Source organism: Hoplias malabaricus, chromosome 6 (genome assembly GCF_029633855.1).
Source record: "Hoplias malabaricus isolate fHopMal1 chromosome 6, fHopMal1.hap1, whole genome shotgun sequence".
Taxonomy (NCBI): Eukaryota; Metazoa; Chordata; class Actinopteri; order Characiformes; family Erythrinidae; genus Hoplias; species Hoplias malabaricus.
Genome location: NC_089805.1, coordinates 35,393,478 through 35,418,016, shown reverse-complemented (window position 1 = coordinate 35,418,016; position 24,539 = coordinate 35,393,478). Strand labels below are relative to the sequence as shown.

The following is a 24,539-nucleotide window of genomic DNA, read 5'->3' as shown; positions in this document are numbered from 1 at the left end:
GTGGGGAAGCTATCGCTTCATTCATTATCGCTGTGAGAGTGGGAGAAAGACTCATACGAGGCTGACTCTCCGGGAAAGAGCTGCTGTTCTTTAGCTGCTGAGAGGATAAAACACTTAACACACACTTAAACACACAAGAGCGACCACCTCACCAGAAACACTTGGGTGAGTCATTCATGCTCCTACTTTCAGTTGCCCTAGTTTATTTACATGTGTGTTTATTGTGTGCTGGTCTCTAATCTGCTACAGTGCAGTAAGTTAGATATCAAAAGAGAGCGGCTGTTAATGTAGAACCTTATCTGTTTGTATTTGTGTTTACATTTGTACATTCAGCTTGTCATCAGGCACTTTTATATAGATACAAATACTATCAACACTGTACAATTCTGATACTGCTTTTAAACAATTGTCTACAGATAAATATGAGATGTTTAGTGCAATGACTTGTGTAACAGAGATTAAGAGACAGAAGTAAGAGCCTGTCACAGAGTGATTTGCTGATGGTAACATATTTAGGTGTAAAAGTTATGGCACATTTTATGTTTTATGGACTTTTTTTCCACCAATAAATTCCCAGTATGCTGTCTCCAAAACTGTAGGATATACTCTTAAAAATATATCAACATAGAATATAGAATTTGACCAGGAATGAAACATACACTTTTAGAAAAGCAAGGCCATTCCATCCATACAACAATCACTGTGACAGTGCTCTATCTGTGATAATCTCTTATATCTAACACACGGATCATTATGCTACACGTCTCATATTTAAATCAAACAATTACTAAAAGTATTCTGACAACATTTAAACTGAAGAAAACAATAGAACTGACCAAAATTACTATGAAAGAAATCTCAAGTTTAATTTTACAGCTGATGTTTTTGGTATTGAACGTTTCCCGCACTACAGCACAACTTATTACAGGGAAATTTTGGTTTTATATAAAAATAAATATTTGAAGTCTAAGTTTTCAGAGTGCAGATGTCTTTTTCTCGATTTTGAAGACTTTCTTGAAGTCTATGCATCAATAAATAGTTTGAAATGTCAGAGGTTTGTATATTTCTTTAACCAGCAATTGGACTTTTTTTGTGTTATTTCAGAAAAATGGCCAATATTAAACTGAATAGTATGTTAAAAATTAGGAAATAATGACGCAGGTGACCAGGTATTTGCATTTGGCTGAATACAAGAACTTCAATGGGAGATTTTTAGTTCAGTGACAAAAAAAACAAAATTTTTCTTTAGCTGTGCTGTGTGAATAAAGGTGCTCAGTTATTGGATGACTGGCTGGCAGAGGATGTGCGTCAGTGTTGTGTTTGAGCTGCTCTGTTTATGTTCATCAAGAGTTTGTTTATGTTCATCAAAGTGTGAGTGTATGTGTAAGAGAGTGAGAGAGAGTGGGTGTACTTTTACAAAAGGGTGAGTGTTATTTTTGATCACTCTGTCTGGGTGATAAAAGTGGGAATGTGTGCTGTTCTGACAGATGTGTGTGTGTGTGTGAGAGAGAGGGACTGACTGCACTTGCCATTCAACATGGCTGTGAGTGGTCATATAGTCAAAGCAGAGTGAAATCACAAAGGCTTTCAGCACCTCCCACTGGACCGCTGATAATAAGGGTTTTTTTTTGTCACAGTGACACTTCTGTGTGAAAAGTTTTCTTGAGTTGGGTAAAGATGAAGGGACTGACAGTAGTGGGTAGGTGAAAATGGAGAGGGACAGTAGGGATTTGCAAAAATGGGAAAACACTCTTCATACCATGATACCTAAAGACATTTTAACCATACACTATTCTTGCCTTTGTGCCACATTTACAAACTGCCACCAAAGAATTTACATTCTGGCATAAATCCATTTAAACAGACCTAGATATACTCGTTTTCTAAAACAAAACATGCTGTTTATCATTATGGACATTATCCACAATATGCCTTGAACAGCATCACAATAAATATATATCACAGTAAAATATCCATATTTTGCTCATATTTCAACAGTATATTAGGGCTGAATTTGCAAATGGCCCTGTTCTTTATATAGTACACTGCATAAGTCATGAAATGATCTAAATAATGCATTACATGTCCAAGAGATTTAGAATACAGCTATACGCTGTATGACTCCCCACTAGTGCCTTAACTGAACCTAAAAAACACTTTCAGAATCAGCCAAACTCTCTGCTTAAAACACTCAGCAAATTAAAACACGTTTTACCACCTAACAGTTCATGTGTTCATGGTTATGAGTTACATCCCCAGCTGTTGTATCCAAATGTAACGATAACCACTGACATATAATGTCAAAAAGAAAAAAGCAATACTAATCTACATGTAACAGTAATTTGTAGGTGTGTAGACCCCTCCCAACAACATATATACCTATGCATACTTATACATAGTGCACAAAACAACAACTCAGAACTCAAATAACTTTTTTGTATATTTTGTAAAAAACTGTGAAATAACATTTTAATGTAGTGTTGCTGTAAAATGAAGTGTTATAAATGTACATTAAAATATTGTATTTACAAAGACCTCATTATGATAACCACTCTCACATCTTCCTTTTCACTAAATGACAACACAGATTTTCACACTGAAAGACATGTATCTGTCCTGCGTATCATATACTTGTCTTTAATAATGTTGTTTTCAAGTGTAATGGACAAAATGGGCCTCTTCCAAACCACCAGGTCACAGATGAACATCTTATTTGACTAGTGGCTGGTCCGTGCCTGCTGGAATGTGCTGTTGTTTGATAGCGTGACTGCGTGTGTGTGTGTATGTGTGCAGTGGAAGTACCATTGCTTATAAAATACTCACTGTTCTGGAGATTGAATACAGGTGGTGTGCAATGAGTACAAGCTCACAACCTGAATTCCACCCACACGAATCCCCTATTCATGTGGTACATGCACACGGTCAGAGCTCTGTTTTGTCCCAGACAAAAGCGCCCAGACAGTGCCAGGTGTTGAAGCCCACTCATACAGAGCCAGCTGATTGATTACCCTCCTGGTCTGTTTCTCATGGAGATGGATGGTAGATTCAACATGGCTGTGCTCAAAAAAGCAGCAGACAGTCAGAGGCTCTTCAGCAGCACAAATCAAACAGCCTCAGGGAATTTAATGCATGAAAAAAAGACAAAGACATGTGTGAATAGAAGAACCAACGGTAGCCTTTCCTCTGATAGCCGCCTGTTGATATTATTCTCTTCTCATCTAATAGGGACCACAGGCTCCCCCCACCCCATTTTTTGCTCTGCTGCCTGCTTTGAATGTGAATGACAGACGAGAGTATTGTCACAATGGGCAAGATGCTTTCAAATACATTTAGCAGCTGGAGTCATGGCATGGTGCCTTGGGCTGTGTTTGGACATCGGAGGTAAATTGTTCATGCGCCTGCCTCACATGTTACACTGCATGGATCTGACAGTGTCCGGAAAACAGGATGACATAACCAGTGCTGAGAAATTTTACTGCATACACCGTGCCAGGCTCACGGACATGACTTTCCACTGGGGAACTTGCTGTGCCTCAACTAGGAACCAGGTGTTATTTCCACATAGGCAGTGCATGGCTTTGTGTGCTACTCCCCTTTAATTTACAGCTTATGGATATTAACAGAATCTGATCTGATGTTGAAGGAATATATTGTGTTCATTTCAGAATGGGAATTAGAATCAGGATCACTTCATTTTGACAAGTATGTTGCAGGTACAAATAAGTTTTCTTGGTTAAGGGACACACTAGTCAAGGACACACCAGTCAAGGACACAGACTACTAACAAGTAAATAAAATATTAAATATAGAGTAAAAGAAAAAAAAAACATGTGAAATGAGCTGAAGTGTGTGGTTATCTGTATATATAAGCACGTATAGATGTCTGTACATATGCAAATCTGAGTAGTAGAAAGGAAATACTGTGTAGTTGTGCAACTAAGCATTATGTATAGAGGAGTTGCTATAATAAATTAAGGAAGTTGTTGATAATTTAGGTAAAATGCGAGGTGTCTACTTTGGTTAATGAGCACTACATCTCTGAAGGAAAAGCCGTTGGCATGTCTGGCTGCGCTGGTTTTGATGACCCTTCGTAATCTGCAGAGCTGAGATGTTTATTTTAAGATTGCTTAAACCTATCTGAGCTGGATATATCTCAGTGTTTAGTATCATTATTGATGGTGGGGTTGTTGGAAGTGTAGGGCATATATTTTTGAAAATGTGAGAGAAATTTTCATGAAGAACGTTTTGCTGTTGCACTGATTTTTGCGATCATTTTTTTTATTTGTGGCCGTATTTCTGCAATAATTCCTCTATGCATTTTTTCAGCAAATCAGAAATCATAAGAAAAAGAGGTAAATAGTAAATGCATGAAGATACGAGCGTAAGGATGGATTAATTATGATGGTAATGTTGGGTTAAGCTGCTGCTTCCCGATGCAGGAGTTGGTGTGGTCTAATATTACACAACCCCTGGCCTGATTAGTGGTTGGGCGCATCTGCTTTATAATAACAATACATAACTTTTCCTGATAAAACTGAAGTAGTCTGAATAGTGTAATAAACACAACCCTAGTGTAGCTGTAGAAGGGGCTTCTGGCGTTGCTTGACCTGCCATTTTCTAGTTGAATTCCAGGGCATTTAATTTAACATTTTTCTCATGTTAATTTCAGGGTAAAATGGAACTGCCATCACCTCTACTAAATCATCACTGTGCTGGTGGTGCTATTAATTACTGCCCCACACAAAATGGATGAAGACAGAGCAGATTAGCTAGTCAGGGTTACATGTAGTGTAATGAAAATGGGTGTCCTGCTTTTAATTTTATTTGTAAAATGTTCTGTTTTGACATGCATTTTTGACTGAAGTATGTCTTATGTTTAATTTTATATTGTGGGTGACTTTGGCACAGGATTCATTTTCACTTGAGGATTGTTTCTATGTAAATTTTGCAAAACCCAAGCAGCTGCTTGATGACTGTTTGTGTAGTTATATTTTGCACAAAACTGTCTGCCTTTCTGATATTTGTTTTTCGTCAAACAAAGGAACAGAATCTGATTCAGATGCAGTATAGCAGTACAGGGGTATTATGGCTGAAATATGAAATGTTGACTTTTTGTTTTAATTACATTTCCCAAGGCCCTCCTTGAGTCTGGACTCTCTCTAAACTCTTCTTAGGGATCAGGTGTACTGCACCTGTTGACTGAGACATATTGTACTATGTTATGAAAGAGTTTAGAGATCAGAGGTTGTTTGTACTTGTTCGGCTGGTTGGACCATCCACTGTTATATCTTCTCTTCTAAAGGTTTCTGGGCTTTAAGTTCTCGCCCAAATATTGTGTGAATAATCTGTAAACTGTATAGAACTAATTCAAGTTTTCCTCATTACTCTCGGTCTCAGGTGATCAGTCTCAAGATGATTCAGTGCCAGTTGTCACCCAGGGGTATTAAAGTGTTATGATGCAAGATTTCCTACACTATATTTATTTTTCCTGGATGTCCTCACAAGCAGGTAGAGCAGACACTGGGTTTGTGTTTGTCCTTGTGGTTGGGAGCAGCTGAGAAGATGAGATAGTCCTTTAATGTCCGATTTAGGCAGATTAAAATGAATTATTTAACAACCAGTTATGTCGTATAAAACGTGCACTATGCTTATTGGCATTAATTAGGTTTCCATGATGATTTGGTAAAAAGAAATCTGCATTGAACAGATGAATAGCTTTGATAGGTTTGACACATGTTTCAGATTAAAAGAGTTATATTTACACTTTTTTTTTTACAAGTTTAAACATGCACTGGCATTATCAATACCCACATACCCACAGTTTTTGTATCGGTGTATCAGTGCCTAGTATTGACTGATATTTAAACTGACATTTTCTCATATAGACACTAATCCTAGGAAGGTTCTAGACTTGTTGTAACTTGACTGTTGCTAAAATATTTGATTTGTCTGAGCTGAGAGCTGTTTCTACATTGGTTTTAATTACTCTGCTGGGACTCTATATAGTACAAACCTCATTTTAAAATACAAGAATTGATGCTGAATGCAGGTGTGTATAGTTAGTTTTGTGGGGAAAACCCAACAAGAAACTAGTGATTTAAAGCTTGTAAGTTCTTTGTTGCTTAGTTCCCCAGAATACATTTGCAATTTTTGCATTTTTTTGACTGTTCCAGAATCCAGAGCAGTACATTAACACACATAGCTAATAGTATTTATCACTTTAGCTGTAGCGATGCAAGGTGCTGTGGCTTTGTTTTCCTCTGAGAGGGGTTTTCTCTGCTGTGCCAGAGGAGAGGAATATTACTATAGAAACAAGCACCTGTTTCTAATTTTAAATGATCCAGTGGGACCCAGGGAGGGCTGGCATGGCTAGGCCTAGATGCTTTTTTTGGTGTTGTACATTATTTGAGCAAGTGTTTCTTACCGTTTGATACTTACAGGCTTGTGAGTTATTATGCTGGAAGACTCCTGGAGGATCTGGAGTTAAAAGCCTAACTCGAGGGCAAAGTGCTCCAGTGAAGTAATTTGTTTGTTTCTGACCTTCACCTCATATGGGACCTGAGACACTAAGCCTCTGACTGCTAAGATATTTCATGCCTTTGAGCAATTGGTTTACATCACATCTTTCTGTGTGTGTGTGTGTGTGTGTGAGAGAGAGATGGAGATGGAGTGTGTGTGTGTGTGAGTAAGCTGAGAGGAAAATACATTCTCAAAAACTCACTGGATGGTACCTTTCTCCTCACTGGGGTACACATTTGGTGCCTTTATTTTGAGAACATAATTGTACTCTATTTCAATGTCATTGTAGATTTTTTAAGGAGCACTGATTTCATAAGTCTCATCTGAGCCCTCAGATGGCACTGCATTAAAAACAGAAACATTTCTGTAGTGGAAATCACTGCATGGGCTCAGAAACACATTCTAAAAACATTTTCTGTGCACACAGTTTATCCCTGCAGTCACAAATGCAAGATAAACCTCACAAATACAAAGAAAAAACATATAAACAGGATGCAGAGTGCATCCATCTTTTCTGGGCAGGGCTCATTTAAGATGGACTAAGGCAAAGTGGAAAAGCGTCCTATGGTCAGACGAATTAAATTCAAAATGTAGCATCCTCCTGGCTAAAGAGGAGAGGAGCCATCTAGGTTGTTATAAGTGCACAGTTCAAAAGCCAGCATCATGGTGCTAGTGGCATTAGTGCACATGGCATGGGTAACTTGCACATCTGAGAAGACAGCGTTAATGCTGAACAATATATACAGGTCTTGGAGCAACATGCTGCTATTGAAACCCTGACTTTTATAGGGAAGTCTTTGCTTATTTTAGTAAGACAAGGCCAATCCATATTCTAGACCTGTCACCCATTAATAACAATTGATGCATGAAACGATATAAAACACTATAAGTGAGACCCTGAGCTGTTAAGCAGATATAAGCCTATAAGAATGGGGAAATATTTCACTTTTAAAACTACAGCAACTGGTCTCCTCAGTTCCCAAAATTGTGTTGTTATAAAAAGAGGTGATGCAACACAATTGTAAACAAGCCCCCGTCTGCTGTTGGGTGCTGTTGGGTGGTATAACGTTAACTCAATACTGTATACCACAGTATTTAAAAATGTGGATGGTATCTCAAAATGAGGGCAGTATTTATGACACGTGTGTGAAATTTCTGCTCTGTGTCTTTAAGGACAAGGCCATAAGGTTAATTTCTGTACATTTAAAAGAGCCACAGTGAGGGGCTCACTGAATGCTGATGTCAGTCTGAAAATGGGAGGGGAAAAAACACAAGCCCAGTAGCACACCACAGTTGTTAGTTTAGTGCTGACTTTGGGCCAAAAGAGAGGAATAAAGCTGAAAACAGTCAAAATACTCAGCTTTTACTTGACTTTGTGCTCTCAGGTATGAGGCTTTATCATTTATTTATTTGTTTTGAGCCTCAATTCACTGGAAAATCATCTAATGTGGTGAGCTAAACCACAAATGCCTGTTAGCTGGCCAGCTATATTTCTAAACAGTGTAGAGCTGACCTTTTAAACTTTACTGTTCCTCTAGCACCAGCCACTGAAAAAAGCTCTTTTAGAAACTGTTTTTATAAATAAATTTTTTGTCAATAGGTGTGTCTTTGTGCACACTCGGGATGTATTGAGCTGAACTGCCCAGTGCTGAAAACCCTTCATTCAGTCCACACTCACAGATATGAGGCTCATGCAGCCTGACAGTGCACCCACACCCCATGGAAATACCGTATACTAAAATATTTTGAGAGGGTACGGCAGTATGAAAAATGTGGATACCACCCATTCTACAGTGTTCCAACTTTTTGGGATTGTTTTGAGGGCATAAATACAAAATGGGCAAATATTTTCAAAAAACAATACACTTTCTTAAAGTTTCAACTTTGTATATCATTGCATATTATTTTTATATACATTTTGCACACACACACACAAACAGACACACTGCACACAAATGCTCTTCCAGTAGATGATGATGATGTCTGACAGTCTTGGATCTGCCCCTATGCCTCTAGATAAGCGTGGTTGACCTTTAGCTCTCATATCTCCAAACAGCTGCATTATTTATGCCCACTATTGGTTGTTATGCCACATGAGCCTGTCGACAATTTTATGACTCACCTGTAAATGAGCTGTTTGAGAGAAAGTTCCACTGCAACTTTCACAGAAAAACTTGATCAGTCCACTGCGTCTACCACCAGTCTTCAGAACTCGTTTTATTTCAAGAGTGAGGTAGTATGGTATGACAGTTAATAACCTGTTATTACTCAGTCCCATTCTTGATCAACTATAGTTTACTATTTCAACACTGGGCGTAACCAATAGTCTGATTGTGTGGAAGTCTCATAATCAAGATCATTTTCTTTCACCCCTTAAGCATCAACAGAGAGAGCTTGCTTTAGAGTCTGATCCAACTGCACTGTGAGAGCTCTCCCTTCAGAGTGAGCAACAATGATACTCTAAATATACACTTGTCATTTAAAAGAAGTAAAATTCTTTACCTTTGTGTAATTGTAATTTTTACTACTTTTACATGTCGTACATTGTGCCAGGATTCACTATTATGTGTTTTCTTGTCAATGTAGTTTGGCTGTAATTCTGATTCTTGTGATTTGATTTAGAAAGAGAATAAGCTGTTTGTCAGGTGTCAGCTTTTATATCTGTTTTGCTTTAGTCTTGTGGTTGTGTTGTCTTGTTAGGCTTGTTCGGTTTAACCAGGTGCTGTGCTGACTGATTGCCACCTGCTCTGTGCAGTGCATGCTGGTTAATTTTTGTCCTACTTGTGATAGTGACATACGTTGTTATAATCTCGTGAGCACAAGGCAGCTGAAGGTTCTAGGCACAGTTCATCTCAGACAAGCCTGTTCCCTCTTGATTCCCTCAGCCATGACTGCAGCTCACAGGTTCATCCCACCATGTCTAACACTATAAGGTCAGACAGTGTAGTCCCATGTTGTGGTTTATTATAGTCATTTCAGTTGTTGTGAATGTTGTCATTGCCATAATTATGTATGCCTGTGTAGATCTAAGTTTTTATCTAGCTATTGTTCTCTGGGCTGTTGTTCCTGTCTCAGTGATATTTTCTTGCATACCTTCTGACTGCATATATCCTGTTAGTAGTTCTGTCTTTGTATCTATTAAACGTCATGTAGTCACCTCCACAAAGGCTTCCATGACTTTGCTCACTCTAAGCCAAGCATAGCACTGTTCTTCTATGGCATTGATCCCAAGAATCTGTAGTGACACGTCTTGTGTTTTTTTTCTGAAAAAAGACATCAAACATGTTAATTTTAGTCAAACAGTTATCAGATTTGAGATGAGTTATAGAGGGAAAAAAAAATTAAGGGCATGGCTGTCTAAGTGTTGCATAAATGATATTCAGAATGCTTTGTATTATTTGGATGGAGATTATCTTGTCAGATTTTAGCCTATTATAATATTCTATTCAGATGGTCTAATAGGATGATATCAGGCAGAATTCTGATGGTTTAAAAGGTCCAGAGACTGTGACGTGCCCCATGGCAGCTACTTCAGCTGTTGCCAAGACAACTAATTGTTCTGAAATGCATTTGCTAACATATTTAATGCACACTCATAATGCAGCACTCAAAGTGTGTGTAGATTGTTGGGAAATGTTACTAGCCTCTCCCTGTCTGGTTTATGTCCTGCTATCACACTAGAAGGAGACAGATGTAAGTGCAAGAAATGTTTTATTTCAAAAGATAAACAAGGGCACAAGAGACTAAACAACCAAGGGGAGGCAAATTAAAACAAACAACTAATAATTTTAAGAACAGGAATCTAAATATTAAAACATAAAGCACTGGACATAGACCTATAATGGAAGACAAAATATATCCACAGGCAACCAACAACAGAGAATACTAATCAAGAGAGATAGAGAGAACTGTAATGCAAAACATGACTTTCAGACACAAAAGCAAAGACAACAAGATAGAAAACTCAAGACGCTGAATAAAGGAAGAAAACATGAAGACCCAGATAGAGACCTAAAAATCTAATTAAACACAGAGACCTAGAGACTAAAGAGAGACCTGTAGAGCTAATTAAACACAGACACCTATAGACAGACAAGGAGACATTAACAGAGACTTGGAGAACTAATTACACACAGAGAGTTGGAACAACAAACTAAAAATGTTGGACAAACACTGAGACTGGGGACAGGGCTTATAAACTATCAAGGAACACAAAACACCTGGGAGAGATCAGGACCCGTGACAGGGGAGTGGAGCACATGGGGAAAAGAAGCTACGTGGGGAACAAAACAGGAAATCTAAGATGGAAACAGAACTAGACAGGGAAACAAAAAGCGGTAGGGCAGACATCTGACACATGCTTTATTCATTTGTATTGTGCATTCTTTTAATAATTTCCCTTTCCAAGCTTTTCCTCTTCCACAGCTGTTTCGGGGGTTGTGATGATGGATGGCCACTCATTATGCATTAATTTACTCTGATCTCAGAGACACTGTACTGTATGTAATTTATTCAGCCCTGTTATAAGTACAAAGCACCATTTCTATTTATATGAGCTGCGTGTCCTCTGCTTTATTGAATTTGACCTCAGTTTTAACGGGTCCTCATTAGAGACACAACTGCAGTTGAAAGTAATTGGATTTTAAACACACTGGCTACATTTGGCACATCAGGACACAGTGGAGTGTTTCCGAACACATGTGCACTAGCATTTGCCTTGTAAACATTCTGCATTTTCAGACATAAATTAGTTATAATTGGTGTGTAGCTGAGGTATAAAGGGACTTGATATAGATCCGGTTAAAAGAGCCATATATAAATATATACATATATGGATAAAAGCTATATACATAGTATGAAACATTAAATGTAAAGTAACTGCTATGACATTTCCCACTGCTGTAACGTAAAAATTAATTTGCCAGTTTGTACTGGTTTCCATGGAGTTACAGGATAAAAAACACTATATGGATAAAAGCCATTTGATAAACCGAGTCCTTATCAAATAATCTTAACACATTTAGTAAGAGCATAACTTCACAGTATATCAGTATAACTCACTTTTGTTATAAAAGTTATAAAAAGGCTTCCTTTCTATGTTTGAGGTATGAGACTTGATATAGTGACTGGTGTTATATCAGTAGCAACAAAAGCCTTTCATATTTTCCTTTGTCTAAGGTGCTTTTCTCAGAGCTAGTGGGAGGTCATTCTTCTGATCAAGGTCTATAACACACTCCAAATGGAGTCACCTTGACTTTCGTTTTTCAATCACATACAGTGAGCAGCACAATGTCCTCTGTCCTTGACAAAAAATAGTCCTGATTTATTTCAGTGTTTTTCTAGCTTCGCCCCTCCTAGCTTCTCTCCTTCACTCCTGTCCATCCCCCCTCTTTTTCAATTTTTTTTGCCTCCCACTCTCTATGTGTGCGTGTATGTGTGGTGTATTGGAATTAATCCACTGCAATGGCCCTGGGTCCACAGTTCTATCTCATTCAGCAGCTCTTAAAAGGAGCACTCACTGGACTGACGTGGCTGCAATGTCAAAGACGTCACAGTGACCACACGGCTGACCACAGTCGATCGATCCATCAGAGTGACAATTATGAGAGAGCGAGAGAGAGACACAGTCACAATGCTGTGACAAAGCCATGGCCAATCTTGTGTTAGCACCGAGGTGAGGAGAACATTCAGAAAAGTTTAGTCCTCATTATACAATTATACAATACAGTGTATTCAGTATTGTTGTTTGGTATTGGCAGAAAACAGACATTCCATATTCATATTATCATAAATTCCTTGATGTATATATGATATGTCATCTGATGTGAACTGGGGGCATATCAAGTGTGCATGGGGGTGTGAGGGTGCAAGTTTGAGAAATGGGGGAGGGGATGCTATGTAAGGACCTACATATTTTTAGGTCCCGATGTCTTTTTATTTCTGAAATTTGTTTTCAAAAATTGGTTATCACTGTGCCTTTGTTTTTTTGAAGTGTGTGCCCAGCACAGAGCAGGTTTTATTTGGGTGGTGGGCCATTTCAGCACCGCAGTGACACTGATATGGTGGTGGTGTGTTAGTGTGTTGCATTGAAGTTTTTATCACCTCAGTGTCACCAGCCAACAGCATCTTTGGGCAGCATCTTGTGGCCACTGATGAAATACTAGAGGATAACAAACTCAAACTGTGCAGTAACAGATGAGATATTCTCTGTTTTTTTACATTTACAAAGTGGACCAACAAGGTCGGTGTAACTGATGAAGTGGAGAGTGAGTGTGCCCAATGTTTAAAAGCTAAAGCATCACTGCTATGTCTGATGAACTTGTGCCAGTGCAATACATACAACACACCACCATGTAAGGATTCAAGGATGAGACAAACACAGAGTGAAGCAGGACAGTTTATTACAAAGGATAATCCCAAAGCAAAAAAAAAAACTGAGAATAAGCAATAGTCAAAATAAACACAAGTGCATAGAGTCCCAAGGGTATATAACAAGAATATATTTAATCAATAAACTGCTCAGTAAGGCTCTACATAAGGGCAATACTTCACAAAGTGTAAAAAACAAACACAGTATATATAGTCTAAAAACAGGTGACCATACGCTGAGACTCTGATTGGCTACCATATAAGAATCCTGTAGTGCGTAACTCCCAGAGGGACTCTGGGAATTGGAGTTCACATTCCTAGAAGCCGATATTGATCTCACACACCAGCGTGTCAGTGTCACTGCAGCAGGCCAGATGTCTGCCTTGCCTCGTATTGTGCAATCCCATTCAAACTGAATGCAAGAGCCAGAGTACTGGCAACACTCCTCTGCTACAACCAAGTAACATGCGTCTTTCTCCAGAAGGAAAGGTGTATGTATATAATTTATAAATAAAGATAAGTTCATGCAAGGTGTATTTCCCTTTGTGTTGAAGTGAATACCCTTTATTGAACTTTATTGACAACAAGGGCCATTGTGGGCACATATCAGAGCCATAAATTATCAAGCTTTTCTTGATCCTTCACATGTATTTCTTCCAAGTGATAACTAATATCAAACATTTACAGACCACACCAAAAACTGGGAAACAAAATGTGACTCAAACATCACCTAATCAAATCAAGTTATTGAGAATTTAATAATTGAATCTCTTTGGGGTTCATATATGGGTAAACCTGGCTCTGTCTGTCCTGTGTCTCACCAACCCTTGACCTCACTACACTGTGGTACTGAATGTTCCACCCCTCAAATAGTATCTGCTCTGTGGTGGTCTTGTAGGAGTCCTGGCTATTGAAGGACATTGAAAAGGACTAACAATGTAGCCAAAGCAAAAACTGACTACAGTCTGTAACTGTAGAACTAAGTAGTGCACATATATGGTCAGTGGAGCTGATAAAATGGACAATGGATGTGGGTTTAATGAGGGTAGGATATACTAGATAACAAATGAACATACAGTTCTTGAAGTTGAGGAGTTGAAAAAATTAACAAGAATAAAGATCTGAGAACGGGGACTGAAAGCTCGTCTGTCTTGTCCAATGCCACAGAAAAGCTATTTTAGTACAAAGTGAATAAAAAGTAAAAGGTGTCAGAACAGATTGTGTACAGAGCTGTGCAGTTGCAGACCAGGCACAAATGCTTAACTCTTGACCACTGAGGTAATTGACTGTGGAAGAAAACGGCCTGGTGTAACTTACATATTGTTTTGTGGACAGGCGTAGAGAGAGAGAGAGAGAGAGAGAGAGAGAGAGAGAGAGAGAGAGAGAGAGAGAGAGAGAGAGAGAGAGAGAGAGAGAGAGAGAGAGAGAGAGAGAGAGAGAGAGAGAGAGAGAGAGAGAGAGAGAGAGAGAGAGAGTTGTTTACCTGTGGAATCGTTGGCACTAGAATGCACTATGGGAACACGGCAAGCTAGAAGAAGCAAGGTGATGTTCTGGCCAATGTTCTGCTGGTTAACCTTTGTCCTGCCATTCATCTGGATATTACTTTGAAGTTTCCCAATAACTAAACAATGTCTTGGCTGCAGACCAAGTAAACCTCATCCTGGCAGTGGTATTGCCTAATGGCCAAATACCTTCAGATGACACCTTCAGAAGTCAAGTGGAGTCCATGCCATTATGTTTCAGAGCTGTTTTGTTGGCACAGGGAAGACATACACAATATTAGATAGGAGGTTTTAGACTTGACTAATGACTAATTGATATTCATGTCAGAATGTGCTCCAGTTGATCTGTTCTCACTAAAGTCTGTTTGTTGAGTGTGAGTTTACTTTTAATAGCCATAATGGCATGTGTTCGGAATGTCTGGTTCTCTGAATGCTTTGCTTTTCTCTCCTCATCTGACTCACCTCTTACCCAACATCCCTAAGGGCTCTCAGATTTGTGCCATACTGAAAGAATCCATAATCCAGCTTCACAAGATGATACCATCACCTGTACACCAAGCAACGGAAATTACAAAAATGAAGGCACCTTTTCTTTCTCCTCTATTAAATGCTTTCCCCTCCCAGGTGCCAGCCTAATCCCTGTGTGCCTTTCCCACTAATCTCACAAAGAAAACTGTCTGTGCTTATTGATAAGTGGCAACATCATCTTCTGCAAATTAATGTGGGGCTGACTCACAGGCTGAAAACACTGGAATGAAAAGCTTCTAACAGGAATACTCAGAAACCAGAAGATTGGTTTGCATTTTTCTTTTTCCAGCCTTAATTGTGAACAATTACTTGTCCCTCCATGTTGCACTGGAACATGTAGCGCTTAATCACAAGACTGTCTTCTGGTATGTGGTGCTTCTTATTTATATATTATTTTATTCATTCCTTTATGCACCCCATGCACTGCTATTCTGTGTCCTCAGTTTACCCAGGACAGAAATGATGACAACATATTGGTTCCATTCAGAAGCTTAAGTTAAGCTTATACCATCCATAGCAAGATCCTGAGCCTTAACAGTGGACTACCAAAGTAGGATCTAATAATTACACATTTCTGGCATTAAAATATAATATACGGGGGGATTGAGGGGATGAAAACCAATAAATATTTTCACAGCATGCAATGGAGAACAGGCAACTGCTTTCAACTTTATTTATTTATCTTTATCTGAATGTTTTTTTTTTTAAGAGACCCATGTATGTCAATTATATAAATGAGTGGAGTATTCCCGCAAGTAAAGTTTCTTTCTATTATAGTTTTTAAAATACATGTTCCAAAAGTGCACTTTCCATGGCTGTTTTTTTGTCCACTTCAGACACATAAAATTAATATGTATTTGTTTGAGGGAACAAATTTGTTTTTTGTATACTTTAAAGAAGACTTTGGCATTTGTGTCAGAGTAAAAACTATTTTGGATTAGCCAATTGGATAGGAGCCCAGAAAACTGGAATAATACAAGATGTAGTGTTGTTTACTGATTGACCACAAGTTAGAATACATTCAGTTTCTTTTTTAGTTTCTTGTACTCTTTCTAATTCCTGGGTCTAAAAGTATGACTAGCAAAAATAACATTTACGACAATAACTCACAACCTGTGAGTTAGTAATGCTGTGTAATCCAGCAAAAATGCCCATGGCCTTACTTATATTTCCCAAAAAATTCTTCATGACACTGGCTTGAGGTGGTCAACATTGGCCTTGTCTTCTTCATTAGTCATTGGTCTAAACCAGTCTTCTAAGGTATCAGAGTAATGTGATGTCAGAAATTGTATAGCAATTTCTAGTGTTCCACCTAGCACACATTTATAAGAGGGTAGATCACAAAATGCAGTTTTAGACCCTACTCTAAGAATTTAATGCATCCCTGTCTTCTAGTGGATCTGATGGGTGTCCCTAATTGAATTACTGGAGCCAAAAAAAGGAAAAGGAAAAGAGAGGGAAGAAGAAACGGCTCACCCAAACCAGAGAAATGTCATCACTTCTTTTATTTAACGTGACTCAAAGAGACAATTATTTCTAATCATTTAATATTATGACATTAAGATTACTGCTTTCAATATTACAGAGGTTCCGGACCCACTTTAAGTCAATAATTCATCCAATACTGGATTTAAATTTTATAAAAAAGCTCATAGGATTCAAGCAAGCTATTTGCCAGCCCTTCTTTACACCTTAGAATTAAACTGACTGTGTCCTTAAAATGTATGTAAGTCTATAAGTTATGTCCTGATTGGCTGCCTTGCATATTTTGTCACTCGAAAATAATCCAGACTGAAATTATCACTTAATTACTGCATGAATGCATGGGTGTTAACTGCTGTAGGCTGTATTTGCAGATTTATGAAAATGTATAGGATGTGGTGAGGTCACAAAAACAATACATTCTTTTAAACTATGTAATAAAATAATGCATTTCAAACTTCTTTACTTATTACAGCTAACTCCATTTTCAGTTATTGGTTAGGGTTATAATAATTTGTTATAATAGTTAGTGGTAAACATTATATTCACTTTGCAATGTTACACATATCTACTTTGATTCTTTGGACATCTACAATACTGGAGTCAACACTGAACTATAAAAAACAACCAGCCAAATAAATAAATACATCAATAAGTAAATGAATGATTGTTGTAATGGTCATTAGCTGAAAGTACTCAAGTTACACTGATAAATTGAAAGTTTTTGTGTCCTAACCAGTACTGTTTAGTACATTTTCCAGAGAGTGTTTTTATGTGTAGAAACTGTTGCCTGAGGTGTTGGACAGCAAGAATACAGTCTACAAAAGGTGATGGTATTCAGTTTGGCACTGAATAAAAAAAATACTCTCTGCTTTGTGAATTTGGTTTGAAGTGATGAATTATATCATCAAAAATATATCAGTAACTGCCCTTTCTGAAGCAGACTGCATAGGTTCAGCTGTTGGAAAACAGAATTATGATATGGAGCAATATAAATCTGGATTAAATATGTTCAGAGTAATGGAAAACATGTAGATTCCACAAAGCAGCATAAGCTTTGGTACCTCAATAGGCCTGAAGCACTCCTTCAGGATTTATGGATAGATGTGACAATTAATAAAACACTAAAAAGGGGTCAAGCATATTAGGGGTCAAGCTTGTTGAGGAAAGCCTTGCAGCATTAAATAAATATGGAAAATAAAATCATACAGGGAACCCAAGTATACAGATCAGGACCATGATTTTAATGACTATTACTAGTCTCAGGCATTGGTTAAATATTATTTTTCTCACAATCTCACAAAGTATTTCCAAATGCAATGATTTTGAGTTACAGGTTCATGTGGTGAAACTTATTAATACTCAGGGCACCTTCAACTTATTTATTTCTATTTACAAATGCTAATTTTTTGTCTATTTCATTTTATTTGTATGATCATTTTGGCTGGGATTAAATGCACAGCCCTATAGCTGTAATAAATGACAAATAATGTTCTGCTCTAAAGAAGACTCTTGGAGAAATCACATGCTAGCTTTAAAGGTTAAATATCAAAAATATTGTAAAAATGTGTTGAAAAATGACTTCATTGCCTAAATAGCTTCATGAAGCCTGTTCCTTTAGTCTCAAAGTTTGTTAATAGCTTACACTGTCAGTTAGATCTCACTGTCTAAAGTAGGCCAATCAGGGTGAAGCCTTGAGGAGCAGCAAGTGCCTGAGCGCTGAGAATTCCGAAAAAGGTCAAAGAGAGTGGGAGTGGAGTGGAGCGAGAGGAGGAGGAGGGAAAAGAATGCTCACCTCTGATTAGTCATCGTGATCACACCTAAATGGTCTCCTGTCAGGAGGGAAGAGAAGCGCTGTGGGTGTCTGGGCTCTAGAGAAAGTCTGTGATGAGCTGTGCTGCAGAACCACTGAAACATTCAGCCATTAGAGCACTTCGTCAAGTATTTAGACCTGCTAAATATTTAATCACCTTTAATAAGCTGAGAGTCCAGGTAATGACTCATTAGAACAGTGCCTCATATTTCATGTGCACCCAAATACCCATTTATAAATCTGAGTGCAATTTTGGGCTACCAAATATATCTCTGGCTCTTATGCAGGCAGACATGTTATGTGCAATGATATAAGACATGATGTCACTACAGTCGCAGTTTGGGCACGGAGCTTCACTTTTCATGTACTTTCTAGAGAACAATAAAAAAGGGAAACTCGGATCCAAAATAGTGCAATTGAAAATTTCCCATTTGCACTGGATAATTCCAGCTGTGCATAATAAAAGGACCCGATCACATTTGTGGATTGAAGGAACTTCAATTAAGCTGTAGCCCAGGAGCACATTCAATACAAGACTCATTCCACCGAAAATACACTACAGAGCGCCACAGGAGGTTATTCCTACCTGTGACAATCAAACTCTATAACTCCTCCTTCAATGTGTGACACTATGGTTCATTCGTGCAATACTCAATAACAAATTATACTGCTCATATGTGCAATAACAGGGCAGCATGGTGGCACAGCAGGTAGTGTCCCAGTCACACAGCTCCAGGGACCTGGAGGTTGTGGGTTCAAGTCCCGCTCCGGGTGACTGTCTGTGAGGAGTTTGGTGTGTTCTCCCTGTGTCTGCATGGGTTTCCTCCGGGTGATCTGGTTTCTTGTCCATAGGTGGGAGTGTGTGAGTGAGTGTGTGTTGCCCTGAGAAGGACTGGCTCCCCCTCCAAGGTGTATTGCTCCCTTGCGCCCAATGATTCCAGCTAGGCTCCGGACACACCGCGACCCTGAATTGGATAAGCACTTACAGACAATTCATTTTTATGTGTGCAATAATTCAGAGGTGCAATAATTTGAACTGCTTTATACAGTATATTCCATATTTATTATCACAGCCACTGCCATTTTACCGTATTAAGAATTTAAATGTGTACATATTGCACATTTTGCTTTGTTTTAAAAAATTATTAGTGTGTTTATTATTTTACCTAAACGGTTGCAAATGAATTTGAACCCAGTTGATTTAATAGACTGAAAATTAGCATAAGCTCTCCTGACCACATTCTATTGCTGAACATTCCAACAAAAAATGTGTACACTTTTATTTTTGTCCATACATAGGTCATTAAAATGGGGAAACACAACAGCAAGCTTGCTCCAGAGGTTCTAGATGATCTGACAAAGAACACAGAGTTCAATGAAGCAGAGCTGAAACAGTGGTATAAGGGCTTCTTGAAGGATTGTCCCACCGGCATCCTCAACTTGGAGGAGTTCCAGCAACTCTACGTCAAGGTGAGAACAATATTCACACTTATTACGGGCATCTGGTAAACACAAGGAATTACAAATAGGTGTGAATTCTGTGATTACTGTTTCAACACAACATTATTTTTGAAGCCTACAGCATGTGATACAGTTAGAAAGGATATAAGCAAGTGTCTTTGATCTACCATTGCTTGATAATGATAATGTGCAATTATTTGTCATTGTAAAATGTACAACAAAATGTGTCCACATTTAACCCATCTGTGGCAGTAAACACACACACACACGCACAAAGTGCACTAAGAGTTGTGAACACACACCCAACGCGGCGGTCAGCCATCCACAGTGCCTGGGGAGCAGTTGTGGATTGAGGGAGAAGGACAGTCCTAAGCCCCCTTCTGTAAACATTAGGCCACGGCTGCCCATAATGTAGCTTCTTATCTACATTAGACTTCTACATATAGGATAAAACTTTGAACTAAGAAAGTCTGAGAATATTTACACCAGATACTTTTACATTCAGCTACATTTCAAACAGCGGAGGGAAGAGGTCTGATGAAAGCTGGCTCACTCTTAAATTATATTACAGTTCTTCCCCTATGGTGATGCCTCCAAATTTGCTCAGCATGCCTTTCGGACCTTTGACAAGAACGGCGATGGCACAATTGACTTCAGGGAGTTTATCTGTGCCCTCTCCATCACCTCCAGAGGAAGTTTTGAACAGAAACTCAACTGGGCTTTCAACATGTATGACCTGGATGGAGACGGCAAGATTACACGCATGGAGATGCTGGAGATTATAGAGGTGAATTTTCCTGTGCGATATGCAAATTTATATATTTTCAGTCATCTCAGCCAGAACAAGATGATGGGAACAATACTGGCACATTGCAATCCTACACTCCTTTCTGGGTGCAACCGGTTTTGACAATAAGTGTATTATACACACCCAAGCACATCTAATCTCAGTGCATGTTTGACTATATTGAGATGAAGAGTTTGACACAAACTCATTTCCATCACAATCACAGTTAAATTTATCTTATAGATGCATACATGTACAACATCTAGATCAGATGTGCTCAAATCTACTTACATCTAATCTAATTACTATCTAATTACACTGTAGCTGGTTAGTTCTTCATTAAAAAAGATGGAGAGTTTGTGGATGTTTGTTTTACAGTTGTATTTTACATGCAAAATTGGGTGTTAATGCATATGTCCTGTTTGGAAAAGGAATGGTGTAATCAAGGTTTTCAACTCTGAACCTTGAAGCCAGCGTCCTGTATTTCACAAATCACTAGTAAAATCTGTAAATATGTTGTCACTGATCGGCCACCAAGTGTGTTACTTGGATTTCAAGACTATATGCAAACCAAGAGAGGTCTATTTAAATGTTTATTCGTACACTTGTATATGTTTTTTTCTCTTTTAGGCAGCTAACCTTTATTTTTTTCTTTTTTCCACTGTTCTTACACTTTTTACACATTTCACTCCTGCCCTCTTGCCACCACTTCTTTGCCTTTTCTCCCAGGCGATCTATAAAATGGTGGGCACAGTGATTATGATGCGCATGAACGAGGATGGCCTGACACCTCAGCAGCGCGTGGACAAGATTTTCAGCAAGATGGACAAAGATCACAACGATGAGATCACGTTGGAGGAATTCAAAGAGGCAGCCAAGAGTGACCCTTCTATTGTCCTCCTACTGCAGTGTGACATGCAGAAGTAAGGGAGAAGAGGAGAGAGGGATGGGAGGGGCTGATACAAAATGTACAGACATTTAGGGACAAAGCAGGTTAAGTGATGTTCACAATGACATTTTGGTATCCATCAAAAACACATATAGCTACTGATTTCAGTGAAAACACAGATGCACAGATGGACAAGGGACAATCGAAATGGCGAAATTTGTTTGTTCAAAAAGTTTACTAGAGTATGAAGTGAAGCACTTTCATCAGTTTCCATTCGGAATTGTCAGAATGTACCTTCCATGTCTAAAGATCTAAAAGAAAAGTTCTCAGCTTATTTAATAACAGTGCTATAACTAGCTTTAGTTAAAAAAGAAATATTCAATCATTTTAAATGAAAACTTGATATTGCTTTAAACGTATTTGACAAATTGACATTACCAGTATGTTATGATATTATTAATAGCAAAACATTTCCTAAAATCATCCTGTAAAATGGTTCTGTTTACCGTTAAACTGAGTCCTAGCGGAAATGAGTTTTACACTTATTTCATTTTGGTAGACTCCAAAATCTCTTTGTGAATGTGGACTTCAGTGAAAGTGCACATAAAAAGAAATACTTATAGTGAAAAATGTGAGTGTTAAAGGAAGCTAGGGACAGAAACAATAGAAAGGAAAGTGTAGTTTTAATTTCAAATTAAAGAAAGGAGTGTGCAGTGGAGCTAACCAGAATGATGAAAGTCTTTTTCCACCAATGTTTGGTCGGTGCTGTATATCACAGTACCATAATCACATTATTCACAGAATGCATATTTATAATTGGACACTCTTGAAAATATTCTAGAACTGCCATTGTCTGAATGCCAAACAGGTAATACGCTTCTTTAACCAGAGGCGGATTACATTTTTGTTTTGTTTTTTTAATCTGTGAATGGAAATCCATAATGAAACACCACTGCCACTTTGTACCACTGCTTCATATATGAATAGAGGAAGCAAACTGTGGTGTTACCATAATGGTGGATATAAGGCAAGCTGCATTAAGGTAATATTTAGTGTTAAAGTCACAAATCCTGGCCATCAGCTGGTCTGAGAGGAGGACTGATATTTTTAGGTTTAAAAAAACATTAAAAAAAATGCTCCAGGTCTCTCTCGCACAGGAAGGAAGGATGCAGTTAAAAGCACTTGGGTAGACTTGCTGGAATAAGCACTTAAAATATATGTACATGATGATATATGTAAATGTGTCACTCATAATGCTTTCATATTACCACACAGCCACATTTGTGCGTACACAGGATATGTTCTGTCTCTGCAAGGGTGAAAGGGAGTGATGTGAAACTGTGTATTCATATGTGAGAACCTTTTGTGGAATTTTTCAGAAGTGTGTATAAAGGAGTTGGCTGTGTGTCTGTGTGTCAGTGTGTGTGTGTGTGTGTGTGTGTGTGTGTGTGTGTGAGAGAGAGAGAGTATGAGTGTGCACACGTGTGAAAAAGTCCTTGACTTTATTTTCTGCGTCCACAGCTGGGAGTATTAAAATGATGTTCGTTGTCAGCTGGTGTGCTGTGCACTATACACACTCGTTTTCTAATGAAAGCTATAGTTCTCCACAGTCGTAGTTACATAACCTTTTCACCTGCCACATTGTGCAAGCTTAGTCAGTAACGTCAGAGAGTAATTGTATTAATATTCTCTAAATGCCTTTTGCTATTGCTCTCTGGTATAATCAACACAAAAGCAGATGCAAGGCAGGAAGTAGAATATTTCATCTGTTGCTATACTTATGAGAATATCATTGCACTAGTTTGGAGCAAGATCCTCTTGTTTTATACTGCTACCCAGTGGTCAAATAGTTTAGTCTTGGCAACCCAACTAACTTCAAGTTTGCTGGTGATCATATGTTCTGGGATATATGTATGTAATAAAATTTTTATTTTTGCTTAAGTACAAGGTGGATAAATGCTTATTTATAAGTTCTTTTGAATATAATCCTCCATATAAAATATATGTCAAATTGATTTCAAAGTCATCTGGGCTTAACCTGACTGGTTTAAGAAGCTGGTTATAATAATGTTGGTTCACTAAAAATTATATTTAGTTATTCAGCAATGAAATTTTACAGTGTACTTAAGAGGCTAATGTAGCTACAAAAATCATGGAGGTCTGTGTTACTGATATCTATATTTTAGCTCCACTAAACAAGCAAGTTTTTACAAACTAAATGATAATTTTAAGGATCACCATTGTGAATATGAAGGTGAACGTATCTGTTTTGGTCACTCAGTTCACTTTGCGTATAGCTGGGATAATGTATTCCCTCTGTTCGCTAACAGTGCAGATAGCTAGCTCTGCCCCTTTTCAGTTGCACAGACGCACATTCTCTAGCCTGTTTATTGTGGAATCTGTTTAAGCAAACACAATTACAAAAGTAATGATATTAATGATTCAAATTATAATACTTCACATCAGACAGCAAAAATAATACAAGCTAAAATTCTAAAAGTGTACAAGCATGAGTCTGCAATGTGTACTACTTTTGTCTTTTGTACATTATAATGAATGTACATTATAGTCAGTGATGTGCTTGAGATCACAGAAATGAATCTGGTACTGAACTTGGCATGTTTAATATTGATCACTGATATACTGTACCTTATTTCAGTTCAGAGATCAGATGTGTCAAATACTGCATGGTTAGAGGAAAGGTAGGTGTAAACTGAATGCACTGAAATGTTTCCACCTGTTCTCTGTGAAACTAAATATGTCAGCCAATGATTACAAGTCAGCTCAAAAGACTGCTGTTTGAGGACTGATTCAACTTCCTTTTGGTTTTCATAAATTGCAAAAGATATTGTCAGAATAGACAGAAACATGAGGGTTGTGATACACTATGTTTAATTTTGAAACATAATACTTGGATAAAGAGGTGTACAAATGATCCTAATCACAGCAACCGAGACTTGTGACCACTGCTTTAATGATACTTCTTAAATCCTGTTAACCTTATGTATATCCCAGCATACAAAACTTAAAAGGGAATAAATGTGACCAGTTGTGCAATACCTTTTAATAAATGTTCATGTGCTTTGAGTTCTGTACGTCTCCTTTTTTCAATGCTGTAATTGAAAGCTCCTTGAACAAACAAATGTGTTATTTTTGGTACATAGAGAATTAAAATTGTGGATGTACTGA

General features: G+C 38.0%; 1 protein-coding gene across 1 annotated transcript; it reads left to right on the top strand.

Moving 5' to 3' along the window:
• On the top strand, positions 1–24,539 carry hpcal4 (hippocalcin like 4). Its single transcript, XM_066674158.1, has 4 exons — positions 1–165; positions 19,513–19,683; positions 20,246–20,461; positions 21,191–24,539. Exons 2-4 carry the CDS (start codon positions 19,522–19,524, stop codon positions 21,386–21,388), a joined length of 576 nt encoding a protein of 191 aa, XP_066530255.1. The 5' UTR covers positions 1–165; positions 19,513–19,521; the 3' UTR covers positions 21,389–24,539.

Bases quoted from the DNA above. Each gene is read 5' to 3' on its own strand.
- hpcal4 (XM_066674158.1), top strand. From the start codon at position 19,522: ATGGGGAAACACAACAGCAAGCTTGCTCCAGAGGTTCTAGATGATCTG. The intron at 19,684-20,245 runs GTGAGAACAATA...ATTATATTACAG, and splicing joins TCCAGCAACTCTACGTCAAG to TTCTTCCCCTATGGTGATGC. The intron at 20,462-21,190 runs GTGAATTTTCCT...CTTTTCTCCCAG, and splicing joins AGATGCTGGAGATTATAGAG to GCGATCTATAAAATGGTGGG.